We start from the raw sequence: 20,442 nt of genomic DNA on the forward strand, positions 1-20,442 counted from the left end.
AACCTTTTCTGGACTTCAGCGATCCTGGAACCCGGCCTGATACAGCATCCACAAAGCCTAATCACATTATATAACTTTAAGCTCCGCAGTCTCCAGAGTACCACACCGAAACCTGTTGAACCAACCCAGTGGGCACAGGCACGACAGGCCCCGCCCCCATTCTAAACTAGCCAATCCAAACAGCCAGACTCGGTAGCGCGGTGCCTTCCGGGATCTGTAGGCTTGCGAGGTTAGACTTCCCTCTAGCTCGCGACTACAATTCCCCGCGGTTACTGAGCTCCAAAGTTGGTCCCCTTTCTGGAGGCGGAGCCCGGAGCGAACGGGGCGTGACGAGTCCTCGCCCCTCTCCCTGGTAGCCGGGAGTGCAGTGGAAGTTGCGGGCGGAGGTTTCCACGTGGCGCGGTGACTCCGGGTAGCCGGCTTTGGTCCTCGCTGACTTCGTGGGCCTTGTGGGCCCGCTGCCTGCAGACATGCCGAAGATCAAGTCAGGGGCGAGCGGTCGCCGCCGCGCGCGCCAAGAACAGCGCCGGGACCTGAAGAGCGCGGGAGGTGGGGACAGCCTGGAGGGAGCTGGGGTCGGGTTGGGTCGAGTCTTCCGGCAGGATCGAGGTCTGGGCTGGGGACACTGAGGTTGGCCTGGGCCGGCGCTCAAAGCGCACGTCCCGAGGTTCCTGGGGCGCCGGCGTAGGCCCAGCGTGCTGCCTCTGGGTTCCTATCCGCCAGAAGGGATTGTCTTAAAGCAGTGTGTGGGTTTCGGCTCCAAACGTGATGTTTTGGTGCCGCTTGTTGGAGCAGGTATCTTCCGCCCACCAACCTGTTTTCTGCTCCGGAACGGTCTACTATCTAATTTCGGTTGGAAAATTAAGGCCGTTTCTTGTTTCTTCCAGGACTCATGTTCAACACGGGGATTGGGCAGCACATTTTGAAAAATCCTCTCATTGTTAACAGCATTATTGATAAGGTGGGTATGAAAGAGGAAAGGTTGTTATTGGGTTATTGATTTTATTCTTAGGGATATTTAAGCGTAGAGAGGAGGCGTGGCACAAAATAATTGTTGAATGAATTGAAGAATTGTCTAGGATTCACAGGCTTGTCTTCTGTATGATTTGCTTTATTCTGTGGGTCTGGGTTTCTACTGGCGCCACATCCTTTTTCTTTCTATAAATTATGTATTTCATAGCTGGACATTTGTTCAATTCCGGATTATTATTCTATTCCAAATCACTTTTTCTAGGCACTATCTATGACTCTTAGTTTTTATTTACTCTGGGGCCTAAAGATAATGTCTAAACAGGCATCACAGAAAGTTTGTTCCCCAAGAGAAACTTATATGGTACAATCCAGCTCCACATATAAACTCTTTAGAGTATTCTTCCTGCGTGGGTTATTGACGTTCTCTTATTGTTTCAGATGATTGGGTGCTAGGACATTAAATGCAGGTGGTGTAGATTACTCTCATGGCTACAAAGGAAGCATCCTGAAGCTGTAGAAAGAGCTTTACATAGTCAAAGGATCTTGCCTTGACTTCCTGTTGTTGGCAAAATGAGAGTTTTTAAACTTTTTGGCTCATAGATTCCTCTGAGCATCTGATGAAAGCTGTGAACCCAAAATAATGCAGCTGTATGCATATAAACACCCACTTTTATTTACAATTTCTGGGTTTTCCTGCATTCCTGAAACCATACATGGGTTGAGAATTGAAGAATTCTGGTACAACACACTATGGTTCTCAGCAAGGTCATCATTTTCCAGTTTGACATTGTCGATAACAGAGTTGTTAACAAGATGCTATCAGAATCATTTCCAAGGTAGAAAGCAAAATGCCAATCCCAGAACTGCTCTCCTGCTTTTCTGACTCCTAAAATTTTCTGACTTCCAACTATTGTCCCAAGTTAGGAGAGATGTTATATTTCCACTTGCATCAAATGTTAATGGAGTAAATTAGTTAAGCACATAGATCATGAATGAATCTCCTAAAAATGAAGTAAGTATGAAATCTCTTAATTGAGTGCTTTTGAACAAAGCTGTTCAGGTGTAAATTAAATTATGTATTGAGATGTGCCAGTGAAGCTGAAGTGGTTGTGTTTGCTTATAGGCTGCCTTAAGACCAACTGATGTGGTGCTGGAAGTTGGACCTGGAACTGGCAATATGACTGTTAAGTTGCTAGAAAAGGCAAAAAAGGTAAAAAGAATATTTAGTGTTTAGAATTAGAAATGACTACATGAGTAAGCTCAGGTGGTTTACACATATAAATTTTTTAATTAATTGCAATTATTTTAACAGTAACTCTTGATCCTTTGCTAGAAACTTTATCTTAGAAAATATGGGTGAAATCGGTGAAGCCGGTCAAAAGGTACCAAATTCCAGTGATAATAAAGAAGTCTCGAGAATGTAATGGACACCATGGCGACTATAGTTAACGAAACTGTACTGTTTGTTTGAAGCTTGCTGAGAAAGTAGATCTTAAAAGTTATGACAAGACAAAAAATTTTGTAACTGTAGTGATGGATAGACATATTGCAGCATATACACATATATTATTATTATGTTGTACAACTGAAACTAATGTTACATGTTAATTATATCTCAATTTTTAAAAATGGATTAAAAGAAAAAGAAAATATGAGATATATCAGGAAAACAGAAATCACATTAGATATTTCAATACAGGGAAAGTAGTATAGGGAATTGATTGCATGGTTGTTACAGAACTAGGATAAAATGAGAACATTGAAGTAACCTAAGAAAAGTAATTGCAAAGAGCAGCTACCACCTCAAGGCTCGGGGAAATAAAGTAAGGAGGTTGGAGATATTGGAACCTAGAACTTTGGAGAGGAGATATGAAGAGTTGGAGCACAGGCTTTGGAGATTGGGGTGTCACCTGGCTGCTGAGGGTACTGTCTTTGTCTTTTGGATGACCCAGTTTCTAATTAAATGGAACCATTGTTGTGTCCTCTGGTGGAAGTAGGCAGCACATTTTAAAGAACTTATCTGAAGAAAGTTTAATGGAGACTATTGACAAAATGTGGGAATGGGGTTAAAGGGAACCAGTAAGCATTAGCGAAACACCGAGGGACTAGCAACAGCAGATAACAGTTGCCATCCACAGCCTCAAGTGATAAGAGGAGAGAACTGTGTTACAGAGCCATTGAAGAGGGGAACACAGCCTTTGCTAGAACATCTGCAAGGCATGGGCAGGCATTAGGAAATTTACAGCTTCTACCCTTGCACCCTATAATGCTGGTAACTTTCATTGACAAATTCCTACCAGAAGTCAGAGGGTGAGGGAGCTGGACTGCATCACCCTGCAGGGTACAGAGAAAGCTGAGAGAGGATCCAGGAGCCAAATGGACTAAGTAACACCTACATCTGCTCTGTAGACATAGTCTTCCCGGAAGTAATTAAACCTCAGCTAATATTGAATTTAAATGACAATGTCAACCTTATTTGGTATCCCTTTTCATTACTTGAGAAGTTATCAATATTTTGTATTCTGGACTTAATAGATGAGAAAAATGATATACTCATTCTAGGGGTGGTTGTCATGTATGCTTCTAAGAACGTTTACTACCCATTTTATCTCTTTTTCATCTGTTCAGTTATAAACCATGAATCCAAATGAGCATGATAATTCTGTCATTTAGGTAGAACTCTCATGTAATCTAGTTGTCCACTTTTATGGGTGATGTTTCTTGTTTGAAATTATAGAGAATAATTAAAGGAATATTGATGGTAGAATTGGGAAAAAGAGGTTTAATTCATATAAATCACATAAGAGTTACTGCTGAGATAAAAGTTTTATACTCCATAATTACCCCAGTTTTTTTTTAAATTAGGTAATTGCCTGTGAACTTGACCCAAGGCTAGTAGCGGAACTTCACAAAAGAGTTCAGGGCACGTGAGTATTCATAACAGAATTAAAATGCAGTTCAATCTCATAAAAGAATATTATTTTAATTACATTTTTCTTATTACCAGGCCTCTGGCCAGCAAACTTCAAGTAATGGTGGGTGATGTGTTGAAAACAGATTTGCCATTCTTTGATGCATGTGTGGCAAATTTGCCTTATCAGGTATGTTTTTAACATTATACTAAATGTTTCTCTGGTGTGTCTTTCCCAGAAATAACTAGTTAATTCTCTTACAGATCTCTTCTCCTTTTGTCTTCAAGCTGTTGCTGCACCGACCTTTTTTCAGGTTTGTTGACAAACACCACAATTACTGCCAAATCTTAGACTGACAGTTTAGACCACGAACACAAACAGCCAAAGATGAAAGTTAATTCAATTGAAAAACTACTGGACAATTTGTTTTGTAGAAAATATCGATTTTTGTGGAGATCTTTCTCTTTTTTCTTTTTTCAATTGACAGTTACTTGGGGGAGGTGTATTGTAAGTTAGTTCTGCTTCTGAGACCAAAGGACCTTTCCTTATTTTCTCATCCTCTTGCCATTAGCCCAGGTTAGACCTCTTATTACCTTATATCTAGACAATTGTAATGGCCATCTAAGTTGTTTCTAGCACATTCTATAACAGTGATTTTCAAACTTCAAGTCAAAAACCCCGTAGTGGTTATGAAATAAATTTAATGAGTCACGACTGCCATTTTTTAAAAACGGAATAGTGTAGAATGTCAGTAAGTCACGACACTGAATAGAATGTCAGTAGGAATACACTGCCTGTGGTCCCGGTGATTATAACTTTATAAAAGTTTTGTTTGCGTTACATAAACATATACATAGAGATATTTGTGGCCTGGGTTACAATGCCAGATTTTTTTTTAGTGCAACGTATGGTCAAAAAAGTTTGAAAGTTGAAAGCAGCTTTAAAGATGATCTGTTCAAGGGCCTCCGAAAACCTCTCCATTTCTTAAATAAAAAGTCCATGTTTCTTAACCTGTTAAATTGGGACCCTGATTTTGCAACCTGCCTGTCTTGCCTCAGCTCTACCATAGGAGGGTTAGCTACCCCATGAGTATAGTTTGTCTACTGAGCCAATTTTGTTTTGGTTTTGTCTTCCTAGAAAGGGTGATAGACTAGTGTTGATCTGAAATACTTTCTTATCTGATCATTAAGAAGTTGCATTTGGAAGAGATGAGAGGTGCAGCCATTATAAAATTAAAAGGCCAACTGGATCTTTTTGTGGTAATAAAGCTAAGGCTAAGTGTTCTACCTTCCAACCTGCTGGCCTAATTCCATGAACCATAGATATTGCTTTGCTCTGTTGCCTGGCCAAGAAAATCTATTAAAGTTCAAATAAATTAATAAAGTGACCATTTTCCTTATTCCTTTCTGCTGTCTTTTCAGATGTGCTGTACTTATGTTTCAAAGAGAATTTGCTCTCCGATTGGTTGCAAAACCTGGAGATAAGTTATACTGTAGACTCTCAATTAATACACAACTGTTAGCACGTGTGGACCATCTGATGAAAGTAAGTAACTATTATTGAAATAATGCGACTTAACTCATCCTCAAGCATCTAGCTGTGCCTTTTGTGAGAACATATTTGATTACTAATTTATATTTTTGAGAGGACTACTTAAACACTTTATAATTAACAGGTTGGAAAGAATAACTTCAGACCACCACCCAAGGTGGAATCCAGTGTTGTAAGACTAGAACCTAAGAATCCACCACCACCTATCAATTTTCAGGTGAGATTAAAATACTGGGTCATTCAATGAAGGGGAAAGAAAGTCCAAGATGGAAGATGTATACCTATAAGACCAGAAAAGTATTGAGTCAACTTAAATATCCTAACAGGATAATATTAATTATGATACATCCCTTGATGGAAAAGGTGGAATAATTTGACTCAAGATAGTTGTGAAGACCACGAAAAAAGTGTGGAATATGTTTGCAAAAGGTAAAAAGATTAGAATGTCACTGCATTTTGCTGAAGATTATAGCTATGGAAAACGTCTCTATTTGAATAAGACATGGGAAACGATAAAATGAAAGTAACTGTTAAGAGTAATATTATAGGTAACACTTTTTAGTCAAAATTCTATTCTTTGCAATTTAAAGACAGGAAAGCCAGATCACTTGATATGATGATACCTTACTGCAATCACTTTGGATGAAAACAATTGCTTGTGTGGTCAATAACTGGTTGTAAATGGAGTGGCTCGTCAGTTACTCCCTCAAGGTCTACTGCAAAGGATATATTCTAACCTGTTTTGAATCATGTTTTTTGAAAATGACACTTAGATGGCAAAATGCCATGTTGTTCTTTGTTTAGATGTGGAACTATTATATATTTTTTCTAATTTTTAAAATTAGAAAAATTTAAAAAATTTTTAAAAGTGAGGATAAAATACTCAGTGAAGTATACACAAGTTCAAAAAGGTATACTTCTTACTTCTACATATGTGTCAGCCAGATCAAGATATAGAATGTTTTCATCACTATAGAAAGTTCCTTTCAGTTTTTATGTATTAAAAGACAAAATAATACCTAGCAGGCCTAGGAAAGAAGTTTGATATTTTTAAGGAAATATCCATCTTCTATTTCAGGAATGGGATGGCCTAGTAAGGATCACCTTTGTTAGGAAAAACAAGACACTGTCTGCTGCATTTAAGTAAGTATATTATTAATCTAAAATGTATGAAGGACTAGTGTTCCAGATACTGTGCTAAGGTCCTGGAGTTGGGAGTTAGATCAAGATTTTTGGTAAAAAAGGAAAAAAACAAAAATTGATCACACAACTGCCTAGTTTTTCCTTGGAAAAATGGAAGGTTGATGGACCCCTGCCACATTTAAGATTTCTGCAGTTTTATTAACTTGGAAGAATATAACAGCATTTTGGGTACTAAGGGCAAAAGAAGATGACATTCCTTAATTTTAGCTTTTTTTTTGAGGTGATGTTTCGTGGAGTCTAGAATTTCTTTAAAAATTTGAGATGTTCATTAGGACTTTTAAACATAACTACATAGTTTGTGATAATTTCATAAGTGTAAATATTAAATACATTTTATAGTTTCTTAATTTCACCAGATAAAACATAGATTTAATCTTAAATTGAAAGGAAATTATTGATACTTTCTCATTTTGGAATATAATAGTGATGTCATTTATTTATGCCACAGGTCAAGTGCAGTACAGCAGCTGTTGGAAAAAAACTACCGAATTCACTGTTCCATCCATAATACTGTAAGCAAAACATTTCTCTGTACTTTCAATGTTTTAAAATGTCCATTCCTTTTTCATCTATCATTACAAAATTCATTTTGTACATTCCATAAGATCCGTAAAAGACAGCATATAATATATAACTAGCACAGCTTTAACAAGGTCAGTGCTGTTGTATATTCTGTGCAACAGAAATGAGTAGCCTTCATTATTTCACTGTTTACTATATTGAGCCAGATTCAGCTGAGGCTTAATTTCCCGAAAGGTTTAGGCTTGTGTAGCTTGCACAGCTTGAAATAATTGTGACTGTCCCTTCTTGTTTGTTGCTCATATAGGAATTATAAAGTTACGATTTCTTAATAACTTTAATACCTGGAAATTGAAATAATTAGAATATAGACTGAATAGCAGATTTCCAGTTGTGAGCCTCATGCCCCTTAATTACCTGTGCAACATTTTCTTTAACTGATTTTGTCTGTGACACCACACATACATATACCTGTATATAATATGTAATATTTGATAACTTTTAATTCTTTCAAATTAATTAAAGAGCTGACAGATAAAAGCAAATTTACCTATTTTTGGATTCAGCTCTTATGTAGTTTAATGTACCACACTGCTACCTTCATTTTCTTTTATGAACAAAGTCATTAAACATCTGCCTTAGAAAATATTAGGCTGGATTAAAAAAAATCTTTGGACGAAAGATGTTAAGTATGATATATTTAATATTCTCAAGGGTTGGAGAAGTAGATCCTCTTTGAGAAAAATTAGCTGGTAAAATGAGATTTGTGCCAAGAAAATGTGTTAAATGAGTAACAATTGTTTTAAAATTTAGTTTACAGATCTTATTATTTTATGCTATGAAATACTTTGTGAAGCCTGAAACCGATAACTATTTTAAAATTTTAAGAAAAAGGGCAGTATACATGATTAACTCAAGGTCTTCTGAGTATTTGGTATGTGCTAAAAGATCAGCCACTTAACAAATTAGAGATCCAAATCTTATCTGCACATATAGATTTTCTAAACTGTCATGAACAGATGGATGATGATTATTTTGACTTACTAAACTAAAAAAAAGAGTCAAGGTGACTTCATTAAAGATATGTTGTTCATTTATTATGAATCTTATATTGATAGATAATACCAGAAGATTTCAGCATAGCAGATAAAATACAGCAAATCCTAACCAGCACAGGTTTTAGTGACAAGCGGGCCCGTTCCATGGACATAGATGACTTCATCAGGTAATTACATTTTTCTTAAGTGTTTACATTTCTTTACTGTGACACCCTCAGATTAGAGATTTAAAGGCTTTCAAGCAGTATAAGGTGCTACCTGGGAGTTAATTGCATAGCACTTCCATGGTATGGAATAGTATTTGGTGTAGAAGACAGAGGCTAGTTAGCTGCAGCAGAATGAACATTTTCTTTAAGAATGGTAGTAAATAACAGTCCTAGCCTGGAGATAGCCTCTGTGTCAATGTGCATTGTGGTGTGTGTGCTCCTCCTCTCCAGCTCCCTCCCCCAACTCCCATTGGTAGTCTTAACAGTTTGTCTCTTCAAGTAGCCTGTAGGGTAGAAGAATCATAATACGTGTAGTTGGAGTTCATTTCTTTCTGTATTGAGAATAGCTATTGTTAAATAGACTAACCATGAAAGAATGTCAGTTACAATCATATCTGGTTATGTCTAGCTGGTTTAGTAACATACTTACTTTGTAGACCAAGGCAAATTCTGCACACCTAAAGGGTGTCATATTCATCTGGGCAGCATACAGTAAAATTTGTTTTCCTTGAATTAAACAAGTAAGGCTCATGAAAGCAAAGTCAGGCTTAATTTACCCAGGTAATTATTAATCTGTACTCACTGTTTTTAATCACTAACAATTTGATTTCCTAATAAACCATTCCTTACTGCACAGTTTTTGCCTCTTAACCAATTCATTTTGAAGGCTTCCATATTCTAGGGGCTAAATAAAAAGTAGATTAACAAAGTCATTGGTTTGACTTTTCTAAACACAGTTCTATATAACTAAGACGAATGGGGTTCATATTTTATATTGGCAGGTTAGTAATACCACTGAAGTTTTAATTAAATGTAAATCCTAGGAATTGAACATTATTCATAAGTACCTATATCTCACTTTTTTAGACATTTTAATCCATCTTGATCTGTTTCTACAGGACAAACTGGAAATAACCTCAGGTCTAAATAAAAATATTTCATCGTATTTTCTTCATTCTCACCAACTTTCTTCAAGATAATTAAGCATGTGCAGTTTGCTAACTAGGGTCTGATTAAGTACATAGGTAGGTACCAGAGAAAAGCAAAGTGTAAATACTTCATTTGAACTCTGGTAATGGCTCAGAGAGGAAAAATGGACATATGTGTAAGATTAGTTATTCATCTGTTCTTCTATCTCAAATTCCAGATAGCTCTTGTTCACTTACCATGTTGAAATGAAACAAATGCCAATGATTTCTTAGGTCTGGGATAGTGGAGGTCTAAGGTAATTTTAGTCAAATCCATCTTCATATAGGCTATAATAAAAAAGAGGTACCAAAACAATATGGCTTAAACCAATGTTTAGTTGAGGAAGTTTCTTCAATGACTAGTGTTAAATGTGGGTGGGATTCATAGGTTTGATGTGTTCGTGTTTTAAAACTTATGGTATGAGAACTGAATGCACTGCCATGTGGTATAAGTTAGCTTTTCAATAATTGAATTTGGTTTCTTTTTTTCAGATTGCTACATGGATTCAATGCAGAAGGTATCCATTTTTCTTAGGTATCTGGAAAATAGAATTTTCAAACTCAAGAAAAGACTGGAATTATATATTTTTAATGATTTGAGAAGATGAAGTATGCTTTTCCTGCTCTGGGACACTGTGCTTGACTATTTTTGATTTAACACTGCTGTCATCAACACTTATTACTCTGAATTTTTAAGTTAGTTAAGTCAGTTTAAGTACCAAAGTTGTTTTGATTTTGGTTTGCTTTTAATATCTAAAATAGGGCAGAGTCCAATCTAAACATAATCTTCGAGTTTAAGAGCCGCAGACGCGCACAACTTTACACTCAAACTTATCATTTCTAACAGGTTATTGTATAAAGATGTTACTTTCCTATTTTTCGTGTTATATATTATTGTGAGGACCTCTAGGTCTTCAGCTCTTTAGGCCTTTGTCATTCAGGTGTAAAAATTAAAATATGCTTAACTTGGTCACATATGCCCATGCCATTTCTTCTTGTTATTCATGTGTACGGTAAAATAATTGCTCCTTAAAATGTTTGTTTTCTCTCATTCTGTTTATCCTATACAACTTCTATCACTGCCTACCCCTTTAGCGATCCTGTAACATCATAGGTTACATAAGGGTTCTGGGTAAGCCTGAGTCAGCTACTGAGACCACGTGGTGCCAGACATATTACTTCTGGGTATGATTCCTTACCTCTGAAATGAAGGTGCTCAACTAGAATGTGAAATAAATGATAAGACTGTATGATTTTTCTTGGGGAGACAGTCATGAGTTAAAAATCTCTAAAGGTTATCTAAATCAAAACTGCCTTTAAAAGTTAAAATCTGACCTTCAATTTCCAAACAAATAAACAAAACAAAATTCTGCTGGCTTTTCCCCCACAAGTTCCCAATATTCATATGACTTCTGGACAACTAAAATTTGAGTACTTTTTCATATATATGATGCTTAGTTTTAGGCTATTTTAAAAATATCTGGTTTAGATTTTTAATAGATGCCATAGTCTTAATTAGCTACTATTAAACCATTATTGATATAATACTAAGTGTTAATGTCCTTTATAAAGAATTATAATAGCTGATTATGTAAGGAAATTAATAAAAATATCTTCATTGATATTTGGCTTTTTTTATACCTAACAGAAGTGTTTCCAAATTATTTTAACACAGGTACATTGAGTAAACCTATAATGAAAGATAAGTTGTTTACCTTGACAGATTTTTTTGAAATCTGATTTTAAAGTGATATATTAAAAATTCCCATATTATTAAAATGTTTGTTCTAGTTATTAATAGGGATATCAGCTTTCAAGTCTGAGAAAGTAAAGAATGTTTAATCCAGATCCAAAAAATTATTCTTTAAGTAGCTGCATCAAACCACTTTTGTTACATAAATATTAAATATACTTAAGAGTAGGTTTTTTAAAATATCACAAAACTGCCTACTTTGCAAAGTTCACCTGTACCATATCTCTATCCTTAGAGGAAAATTTTAAGGTTTAAATTCTGCTTTCCCTCTACCCCTTAGGGACTTCTGCTGAAGTTTAGTCTTTTTTCTGGCCTTTTGTTTTACCTATGTGTAAAACCAAAGGACTGGATTATACTACCAAGATCTTTTCTAGAACTGATTTTGTATATACCTTGATTACTGATCAGAACAAAGCCATTATAGGATAAGGCAGCATATTTGGATATAAAGGGACCTTCCAAAGATAGTACCCATGTAATTTACATAATAAGACTAATCTATTGAGCTTTAAAATGAGCAAGCTCCTCTTTTTATTGCCCTTTTAAGGTTGTTAGCCTCAAAAACTATCCTTTAAACAGCCTCTGTAAGGTCAATAGTAACAGTTCTCCACTCTTCCTTTTCTCTTTGAAATAAACACAAATAGAACATATCTTACAGCTGCAAGAAAACCTGAGTCCCTTCCAAAACAAAAGTGATTCTATTGAAGAAAATTATCTCTAAACTCATTCCATAGACTTCATTTATTAATAAGCACATTGTCAAAATCTACATTTGTTCTAGATTTCAAGTTTACAGAGGAGCATTTCAACACGGTGTTAGGATTTCCCACGACTACCCTCTGAATTCTATGAACAGTGAAGTTGGGAATCTGGCTCATGTGACTCTCTATTCATAGCTTCCCTTGGCTCATATGAATGAGCTGGCAGTTCCCTAGAGTAAATCAACACACGATATCCTTAGCAGATTTTTTGTTGTTAATCTACTCCTGGACTCCTAGGAACAGAGGGAAAACTCCTAGAGAGATATATAAATCTTTTAACAAAATATTTACATGAAAAGTGGCCAGCTTTTTTCCTTGGAGTAGCGACCTGTCAAAAATAAGTGCCACCACTTAAAAAGTAGCATACCCTAGACCAACTTATTGGTGACAATTTGGTGACTCTCACCATGTAATTGTGAAACATCACACATTAGGTAAAGGATAGTGGTTGGGTAAGATCTGCCTTTTAAGGCAGTCAACTCTTTTTTTTTTTTTTTTTAGCTTAATTCATTTTCAAGAGAGTAATGTACTGTCTACACTTGGCTTAAACTAACAATTCTATTATGGACTACTTTCAATGTACATGTAAATGTTCATGCATCAGAAGCCAATTTCCTTTAACAGTACATATAAAAGGTACATTTTGGGGTGCAAATGGACACTTGAACTTAAGAGTGATGGTATTGGTAAGGGTCAAATTGCACTATTAGTCTTGTTAATACCACACCAAAACACACACTGCATATATATGTATTACCCTAAGATAAAACTCTTCTCAGAATTTCATTACTTTTTATTATACACCAACTAGATTATATTTTAGTTCTTTACAAAGAAAATGCTAAGAAAATTATATCCACATGTTATATGGTTTTAAAATCATAATTCCAGATTTCTTTACATATAAGATGGAGTGGTCCAGCAGCTATGTCCACTGTCACAGACTTTAGTTCCATTCAATGATATGGCACATCCTGCAAAATTAACTAGTCACACACAAAAAATGTCTCAAATACAGTAAAAATGTACACACAATAAAGGTAAATTTACAATGACAAATAAGGAATGTAATTTATCTTGGCTGTGCTTCAGAATTTTAGGGTCAATAGCCTTAGTCAAGGCACAAAGCGGGAAGAGGTGAGCACAGCTGTTTCTAGGAGTGGGCAAGGTATGTACAATCACTGATGAGGTATGCATGCACGCAAAGGATTTAAAACTGCTCAGTTTGCTACGAAAATTGAACGGAGTTAAAAGGAAATGCTGCGGCTTCCCCCTACTATTCACCTCCAGATCAAGTCCACAATCTTACTTCATCATATAGAAAATAAAATTGGCAAGGATCTCCAAAAGTAAATCACTATTTGGGTAAATGAAACAAAATGCTTCAATATTCCCAAATCTTGGTTGTGCCTCCTGGGCTAGAAGCATTTTGTAGACAAAGTTGTGTTTCACAAAACTGAAATGTCATTCAGATGAAGGGACAAGACACTTTCCACAGACACTTAAAATTTCAAACTTTCAAATGGCCCTTATAGCTGAACTATCATATGTTACAGTATTGAGGGTTCTGGGGGTCCTATAGCAGCAAATGCCAATTTAAAGGGCACGGGGTCTCTTCGGGTTGATTTGCTTGCTGGCCTGTTCTTCTTCTTGTAGAGCTGCACGAAAAGATTTCACTTTATCTTGGAAAAAGAAAAGAACAAGAGAATAAGTATTGCATAACAATACAATATACAACTTTATGGGTCCTATCAAGTCAGCTCTCTTATTTCATAATGTTAACTCAAGATTTTTCCTTTCATTCTCTGCTGTCCAGACACACAGAACTAAATACAATGCTCAACTACAGCAACAGTTTCATTAAAAATATCTGGAAATTCCTGCTTTTTTTCAATATTCAACAGGTTTCTGTTTTGGACACATTTTACAATGTTCAATTTTAATTTGAATTACTTTTAGCGTGTAGACAAGCTATATATATGTGTAAAATGTGTAGTCACGTTCAAAAAGAACAATGAAATCTTATTAAACTAAAATTGACATTTCTTCTCTCAATATTAGGAAATTTCTATTCCCAAATCCTATTTTACATTTTTAAGCTATGAAACGTAAAAAAAAAAAAAAATACTTATGTTTTAAAAAAGAAACATTTTCCTCATACATAAGGAGTTGTAAAAGGAGATGGGTACAGGGGATTACAGGAAAATGCATTTCTTGGTCTTATAATTCTGTCTTACTGTCCATCATGTACTGATTCAGTCCATGAAGAATAAAAAGAAAGTAAAGAGGGGGTAAATAACGGCAGTGAAGATTTTTTAAAAAATCTAAAATGGTGGTTCTCAACCAGGGTGATTTCTGTCCAAGGACATTTGATAATGTCTAGACATTTTTTGTCACAACTAATTAAGGAAAGAAACTAAGTTAATGCTACATAATCTAGTCTGAAGAAAATGCATACAGAAAAGTTGCTTGTGAGTTATGGCGGAAAGATGATCAAAACACTTTCAATCAAGGCTGAATATAAAGAATATGAAAAACTAAATTTTAGAAACTGCATCTGCACAAACAATTCTGAAACTGGGGAACAGTCACCATTAACTCTATAGGATATGATTTCAAATAACCAACTTCATACAGGACTTAGTTTAAAAATTTAAGCAGTTTGGTGCTTAAAAGCCAGCAATTTCAATCTGGTTTCAAGTTGCATTGCATGTGCACGCACATATGCCCACTTGCATTTAAATGGAGACAGCTAACTTGAGTATGCCTAAGAAATCAGCATATACGGTAAATGTGTATGTGAAGCTGCACAGATAAACTAATTAAAAAGCCAAGAAGATATGTCATGTGGGTAAGCCACATACTTCTCTTCATAAGCAAAGTAGAAAGGATAGTTTTCTTGAAATCTTTATTTTTTAAAACAAATATTCCAAGAGAAATATGACACAGATGTATAGAAAAGAGATGCAGATAGGAGGCTATAGAAAGATGACCCTGAATAGATGTAATCCTAGGAAAAGATTTCTGAAAAGCCTCGGCCTACCAAACTAAAAATGTGAATGTGTATATAAAATTTACAAATTTGTTAAAATATATTTTCCTTCTATAATCACAGTATCTTTATCTTCTCAAAAGATTAAGGACATGACTAGAGAGCACTTGAAATGATACTCTATTTTTTTTTTTTTTTTTTAGAAATAACACAATGGATGGTTTGTCTATATAACTCTAAAAAGATGTTAAATGGTACCCATAATTTTCACTTCAGATGTCCTCCTGCAATATGAAATCCTCCCACTAACTACATACAAACATTAAACAAATTTCAAATACTAAAATGAAAAAAGAATTACCCCGTAGCTCAGTTAAAATGTCTATTTTTTGCTCAAGAATAGCTTCAAGTTGTGTAGCATATGAATCTACATCATAGTCTACTTCTTCAGTCATCTCTAGGAGAGCCTTTTCATCTTCTAACCATCGAATAGATTCCTAAAAGGACAAAAATGCAATAATCCAATAAGTCTCTGTAAGACAGAATCAAATTATAAGTTTTATATATGGTAAATATCAACTATACTCAAGATGGTATTCACTAAAATATTAATAACCATAAAATATCTTTATATAGTAAAATTAAGAAATATTTCCTTAAATTCAAATACAAACACAGATATGACCAAGCAAGATGACTTTATTTTTCTACTTTTACTCTACCTTGGGTCGAGGGTGAATAGTCAGGGGAGGAAATGAATCAAATCATAAATACCAAGCAGAATCAGTCTGACACTTCCTCAACTGCTCTGATACTCTTTACCAGTTTTTCTTACCGCTGTGCTAACATGAAGACCGTAAATTAAACAGGCCTAACATAAAGAAAGGGGTAGTGGAAGGCAGTTCAATCCTTCTCTAAAAATGGACAGCTGACCAAAGCAAATAAAGTGGGAGAATGGTAGTAAATAAATATACATATGCATACACACACACGAGTACTTTTTTAGATTTGTGTGACAGTCAAAGAACTATGAAAGGTTTTAGTTAATTTCTCTAGAGAAACATTTCGATAAAAGGTCCTTTCTCACTTTACCTGGAACACTGCTCTGTGATCTTCTACAACTTGTTCTTCCATTTCCACCATTTGTGAGACAGCTTCATGGAAAGTAAACAACTGTGGAGAAACTTCTTCTTCCTTAAAATAGAAATAGTTTAAAAATATGAAAGAGTTTACATTTAAATGTTATAAAAAGTTTTTCTATGTCATTTATGAAAAATGTATTTAGCAACCGAGGAAGCGTAAATGGTAAAGACAACTAAAATATAATATGACAATTTCTTTTTATAGGTCAAAAATATTTAATGTAACACTAAAAAAGACAACCCAAACCTGAGCATATCAGTAAGGGCCAATTTTCACTTAGTCTAGGCACTTTATTGCAGAGTACCCTAAAAAAGCCATCTCTTGGAATAGTGTTAACTTCTCAAAAATACTTTTACTGCAGGCTATGAATATATTAAAGTATTTCCTCAGTGTTGTTTACTTTTCACTAGCCATTTAAGTTAAATATATGTCTTTAATTCCTTTTCATCAGAAGAGAGACATATTGTCTTTCATGACTGTGACTATCAAATTGGTGTTCTGAGGTCTCATTCTTACTAAATTTTAATTTCTGAATTGCATTATACAATTTGTTTACAGGTTTTTACAGAGATTTTAGGTGACAACACACAACTTTATTAATAAAAAGCCCATGTACATATACAATTTATTCATATTTTGGTCCTACATCAAGTCAAAACTTCTCTGGCCTTGCATTTTTTTTTAAGCTTCTTTCCCAGCTTCAGTGTCTAATAATTTGCAAAAAATGCTGCTCTAGTGATAAAAAAGTTTACTTAAAATTGTTTTATAATATGTGAGTAGAAGAAGCAACTTTTTAAAAATAAAATAATTGAAAGATTCTAAATATATGTGTATATTTTGGTTAAATATTTTAATCAAATATTTAAGTAGACATTTGATTCTTTCATCAATAAACTACTGTTCTGAAAAAGTTTATATGATCAAGTTAGCCAAAGAACTCTTTATCTTCTCTTTGGGAAAAGAGGCATCTGTTTTTTACTAGGACATTTAGGTGTTATTTTCATATTCTTTTGTCTTTTTCTCTCTTTCCTTCCCTCTCCTTCTCTCTGTTAAACAAATGCAATCATCTTTTCTGCCCACCTCCCTGCCAAGCTCAGAATGTCTTCTTTCCTTTGCTTTAATGCAAGTTCCTATCACTTCCATGCAGCCGACTCAGATTTTTTTTTTTTTGTCTATGTAACTACTTCTTGAATTTTAATGTACTTGATCATCCTCTAGTTTGTTTATCTATATTTGTTTTAGACCCTATCCCATTTTAATCTACCTTGTTAGATTTAACATAGTTATAAGAATGTATATATTTACCAATACTTAACTAAAGGCTAATACTGAATCATCTCATGATAGTTCCCTGGGGATAGCAAAGTTGAAAGAAATTCACACTCAGATATGGAGGAGGCTTTAAGAACTCATGATGTCATGCTTAAAGCCTCTGGATTAGTTCTGGTCACCTAGCCAACCTCTTTAAATTACAGTCCCGCAGAGACCCAAGAGACGCAAGAATAAAATGAAAAAGATCTGCTACAGAAAGTGCCTCTCTTGTTCTGGTTTTCCATATCTTTGGGAGGTCTACATCTAAGTGTAATGTAGGGTTTGCTTTAAGGATTTTATAAGCAACTAGTCTCCTTCCAAACTTTTGAGGACAGGGGACAGACTAAGGCCAGGATCTTATTTTTCAGTTCTTTATGTTCTATGTTCCAAAGTTTAGAACTCTTACTTTAAACCAGGTTTCTCAACTTTAGCACTACTGACATTTTGGGGGAAGGAAGAAGGCTATTCTGTGCATTTATGATGTTTATTAGCAGTATCCCTGGCTTCTATCCACTAGATGAGATTGTCTCTACTCAGTTGTGATAACTAAAAAAAGGTCTCATACATTTTTCCTGAGGGCCAAGTCACTCCTGGATTATAATTGCTGCAGTAAGCTCTGCTTTATTAACAGAGAGTAATTTGGAACATGATAATAAAAAGTAGTAGAGCCATTTGTTAATTCTAGAATATTTTAGGCTTTAAAACCTGTTACAAAGTATAAAAACATTAAATTATAATGTTTTCAAAGAATATTTTATTGAAGGTAGCAATAAATTTAGTTGAAATAAGATTTAGTTCTGTAATAATAAATACTCAAGTTTCAATCCTGCCTAGCTTTACCACCTACTACTTACTTGTATGATCTCAGTCAAGTTACTCAATCTTTTAGAAAAAAGTCAGTTAAAAAATAGGAATAATCCTAGTTCCTACTATAATGAGTTGTGAGAATTGTATCAGATAATAAGAAAAAGGCTTAGCAAATCTATGTCATGTAGTAAGCAACTAATAAATGCTACCTTTTATCATTATGAGAAAATGCTACTACAGGATTCTTAGTGGGAAATGAATGATACAAAACTATATAATTATACATTTAAAAATGAAATAACTATAAATAACTTTTACATCTCACATACAGTAAGAAATCCCTCAATTTATCAATTATGTGAAAATGTATATTATTTGTTTTGGTTATTTCTTTATACATTCGTCCTATAATGGGCACACATTTTATTATTTTTTGAGTAACCAGAAAATCAAAATTTTAAATTGAAAAATGCCAGTAAACATTTCAAACATATAGAAAGCAACCAGGTTTAACCAACGTTAGCATTTTTATATAGTTCATGCATCTTTTTAATACATATGTATATGTCCATAGTTAATTTTTTTTAAGCTTTATATATAATTTATTATATGTATAATTCTTAAACTTGCTTTTTCCCTATGGTGCTTTAAGAATTCCCACATTTTAATATCGGTATAAAACCTGGGGGGAGGGAAAAAATTTAGATCATATGTATTATATGGCCCTTTCTTAAAGGATCGGATATTATATATTTTAAGCTTATGAGCCAAATGGTTTTTGTCACTTCTGTTATGGTAAGAAAGCAGCCAGACAACCCATAAATCAATGAACATGGCCACGTTTCGACAAAACTTTATTTGTAAATAGACGGCTGCTTCATAGCCTCTACAGGCATATCTTAGAGATATTGCAGGTTCAGTTCCAGACCATTTTGATAAAGTGAGTCCTGAAATCAACTATAAGAAAATACTGGAAAATATACAAACACACGGAAGCTAAACAATATGCTACTGAACAATGGGGTAACAATAAGATCAAGGAGGAAATCAAAAGATCCCTAGAGATAAATGAAAATGAAAACACAATGACTCAAAACTTATGGGACACAGTAAAAGCAGTCCTAAGAAGGAAAGGCAAACCTCAAGAAAAAAGAAAAATCTTAAGTATACCATCTGACTTTATACTTAGAAGAACTAGAAAAAGAACAGCAAACAAAACCCAAAGTGAATAGAAGGAAATAATAAAGATTGAAGCGGAAATCAAGCAAAATAGAGTCTAGAAAAACAATACAAAAGATCAATGAAACCAAGAGCTGGCTCTTTGAAAGGATAAACAAAATTAATAAACCTTTAACCAGACTTATGAAGAAAAAAAAAGAGGACCCAAAGAAATAAAATCAGACATGAAAGAAGTAACTACGGTCTCCACATAAGTACAAAGGATTGTAAGAAAATACTATGAGCAATTATATGCCAAAAATAGGAAAATCTAGATGAAAAGGATATACTCCTAGAAACATACAATCTCCCAAGACTGAGTCATGAAGAAATAGAAAATCTGAACTGACCGATTACCACAAATGAAATCGAATCAGTAATCAAAAAACAAAAGTCAGGGACCGGATGGCCTCCTAGATGAATTTTAACAAACATTCAAAGAAGAATTAACACCTATTCTTCTCAAACTATTCCAAAAAATTCAAGAGGAGGGAAGGCGCCCCCCTTTTTCAAGACCAGAAAAGATAGGCATTTGCAGATGACATGCATGATACTATAGAAAGAGAACCCTAAAGATTCCACCAAAAACTGTTAGAACTGATAAATGATTTCAGTAAAGTAACAGGATACAAAATTAATATTCAGAAGTCAGCTGTGTTTTTATACACGGATGATGAACTATCAGAAAGAAAAATTAAGAAAAAAATCCCATTTACAATTGCATCAAAAACAGTAAAATACCTAGGAATCAATTTAATCAAGGAGGTAAAAGATTTATTCCTGGAAAATTAAGTCACTGAAAAAAGAAACTGAAGATACAAATAAATGGAAGCTCATGGATAGGAAGAATCGACATCATTTAAATGGCCATACTACCCAAGCTATCTATAGATTCAACGCAATCCCTATCAAAATACCAATGGCATTTTTAAGAGAACTAGAATAAATAATCCTAAAATTTACATGGGACCATAAAAGATCTCAAATAGTCACAGCAATCTTGAGAAAGAAGAACAAAATTGGAAGTATCACATTACCTGATATCAAACTATATTATAAGCCTATATT

General features: G+C 34.5%; 2 protein-coding genes across 5 annotated transcripts in view; one reads left to right on the forward strand and one right to left on the reverse strand.

Moving 5' to 3' along the window:
- The first annotated feature begins 230 nt into the window (after nt 1-230).
- DIMT1 (DIMT1 rRNA methyltransferase and ribosome maturation factor) lies at nt 231-10,370 on the forward strand. The gene is made up of 12 exons (XM_016137047.2): nt 231-549; nt 888-961; nt 2,096-2,182; nt 3,838-3,899; nt 3,980-4,073; nt 4,148-4,197; nt 5,306-5,429; nt 5,560-5,652; nt 6,514-6,578; nt 7,087-7,150; nt 8,276-8,382; nt 9,882-10,370. The coding sequence occupies exons 1-12, from the start codon at nt 471-473 to the stop codon at nt 9,922-9,924; spliced, it is 942 nt and encodes a 313-aa protein (XP_015992533.1). The 5' UTR covers nt 231-470; the 3' UTR covers nt 9,925-10,370.
- Nucleotides 10,371-11,865: 1,495 nt separating this feature from the next.
- Nucleotides 11,866-20,442, reverse strand: part of KIF2A (kinesin family member 2A) — a 58,954-nt gene continuing 50,377 nt past the window's right edge. For all 4 annotated transcript variants that reach the window (XM_016137043.2, XM_016137046.2, XM_016137044.2 and 1 more), the window contains 3 exons: nt 15,988-16,089; nt 15,257-15,392; nt 11,866-13,585 (listed from right to left, as the gene is read on the reverse strand). In XM_016137043.2, the coding sequence (XP_015992529.1) occupies nt 13,500-13,585; nt 15,257-15,392; nt 15,988-16,089 (324 nt within the window). In that variant the 3' untranslated portion in view covers nt 11,866-13,499. The remainder of the gene's footprint in view (nt 13,586-15,256; nt 15,393-15,987; nt 16,090-20,442) is intronic.

This window comes from Rousettus aegyptiacus, unplaced genomic scaffold (genome assembly GCF_014176215.1).
Source record: "Rousettus aegyptiacus isolate mRouAeg1 unplaced genomic scaffold, mRouAeg1.p scaffold_m13_p_8, whole genome shotgun sequence".
NCBI lineage: Eukaryota > Metazoa > Chordata > Mammalia > Chiroptera > Pteropodidae > Rousettus > Rousettus aegyptiacus.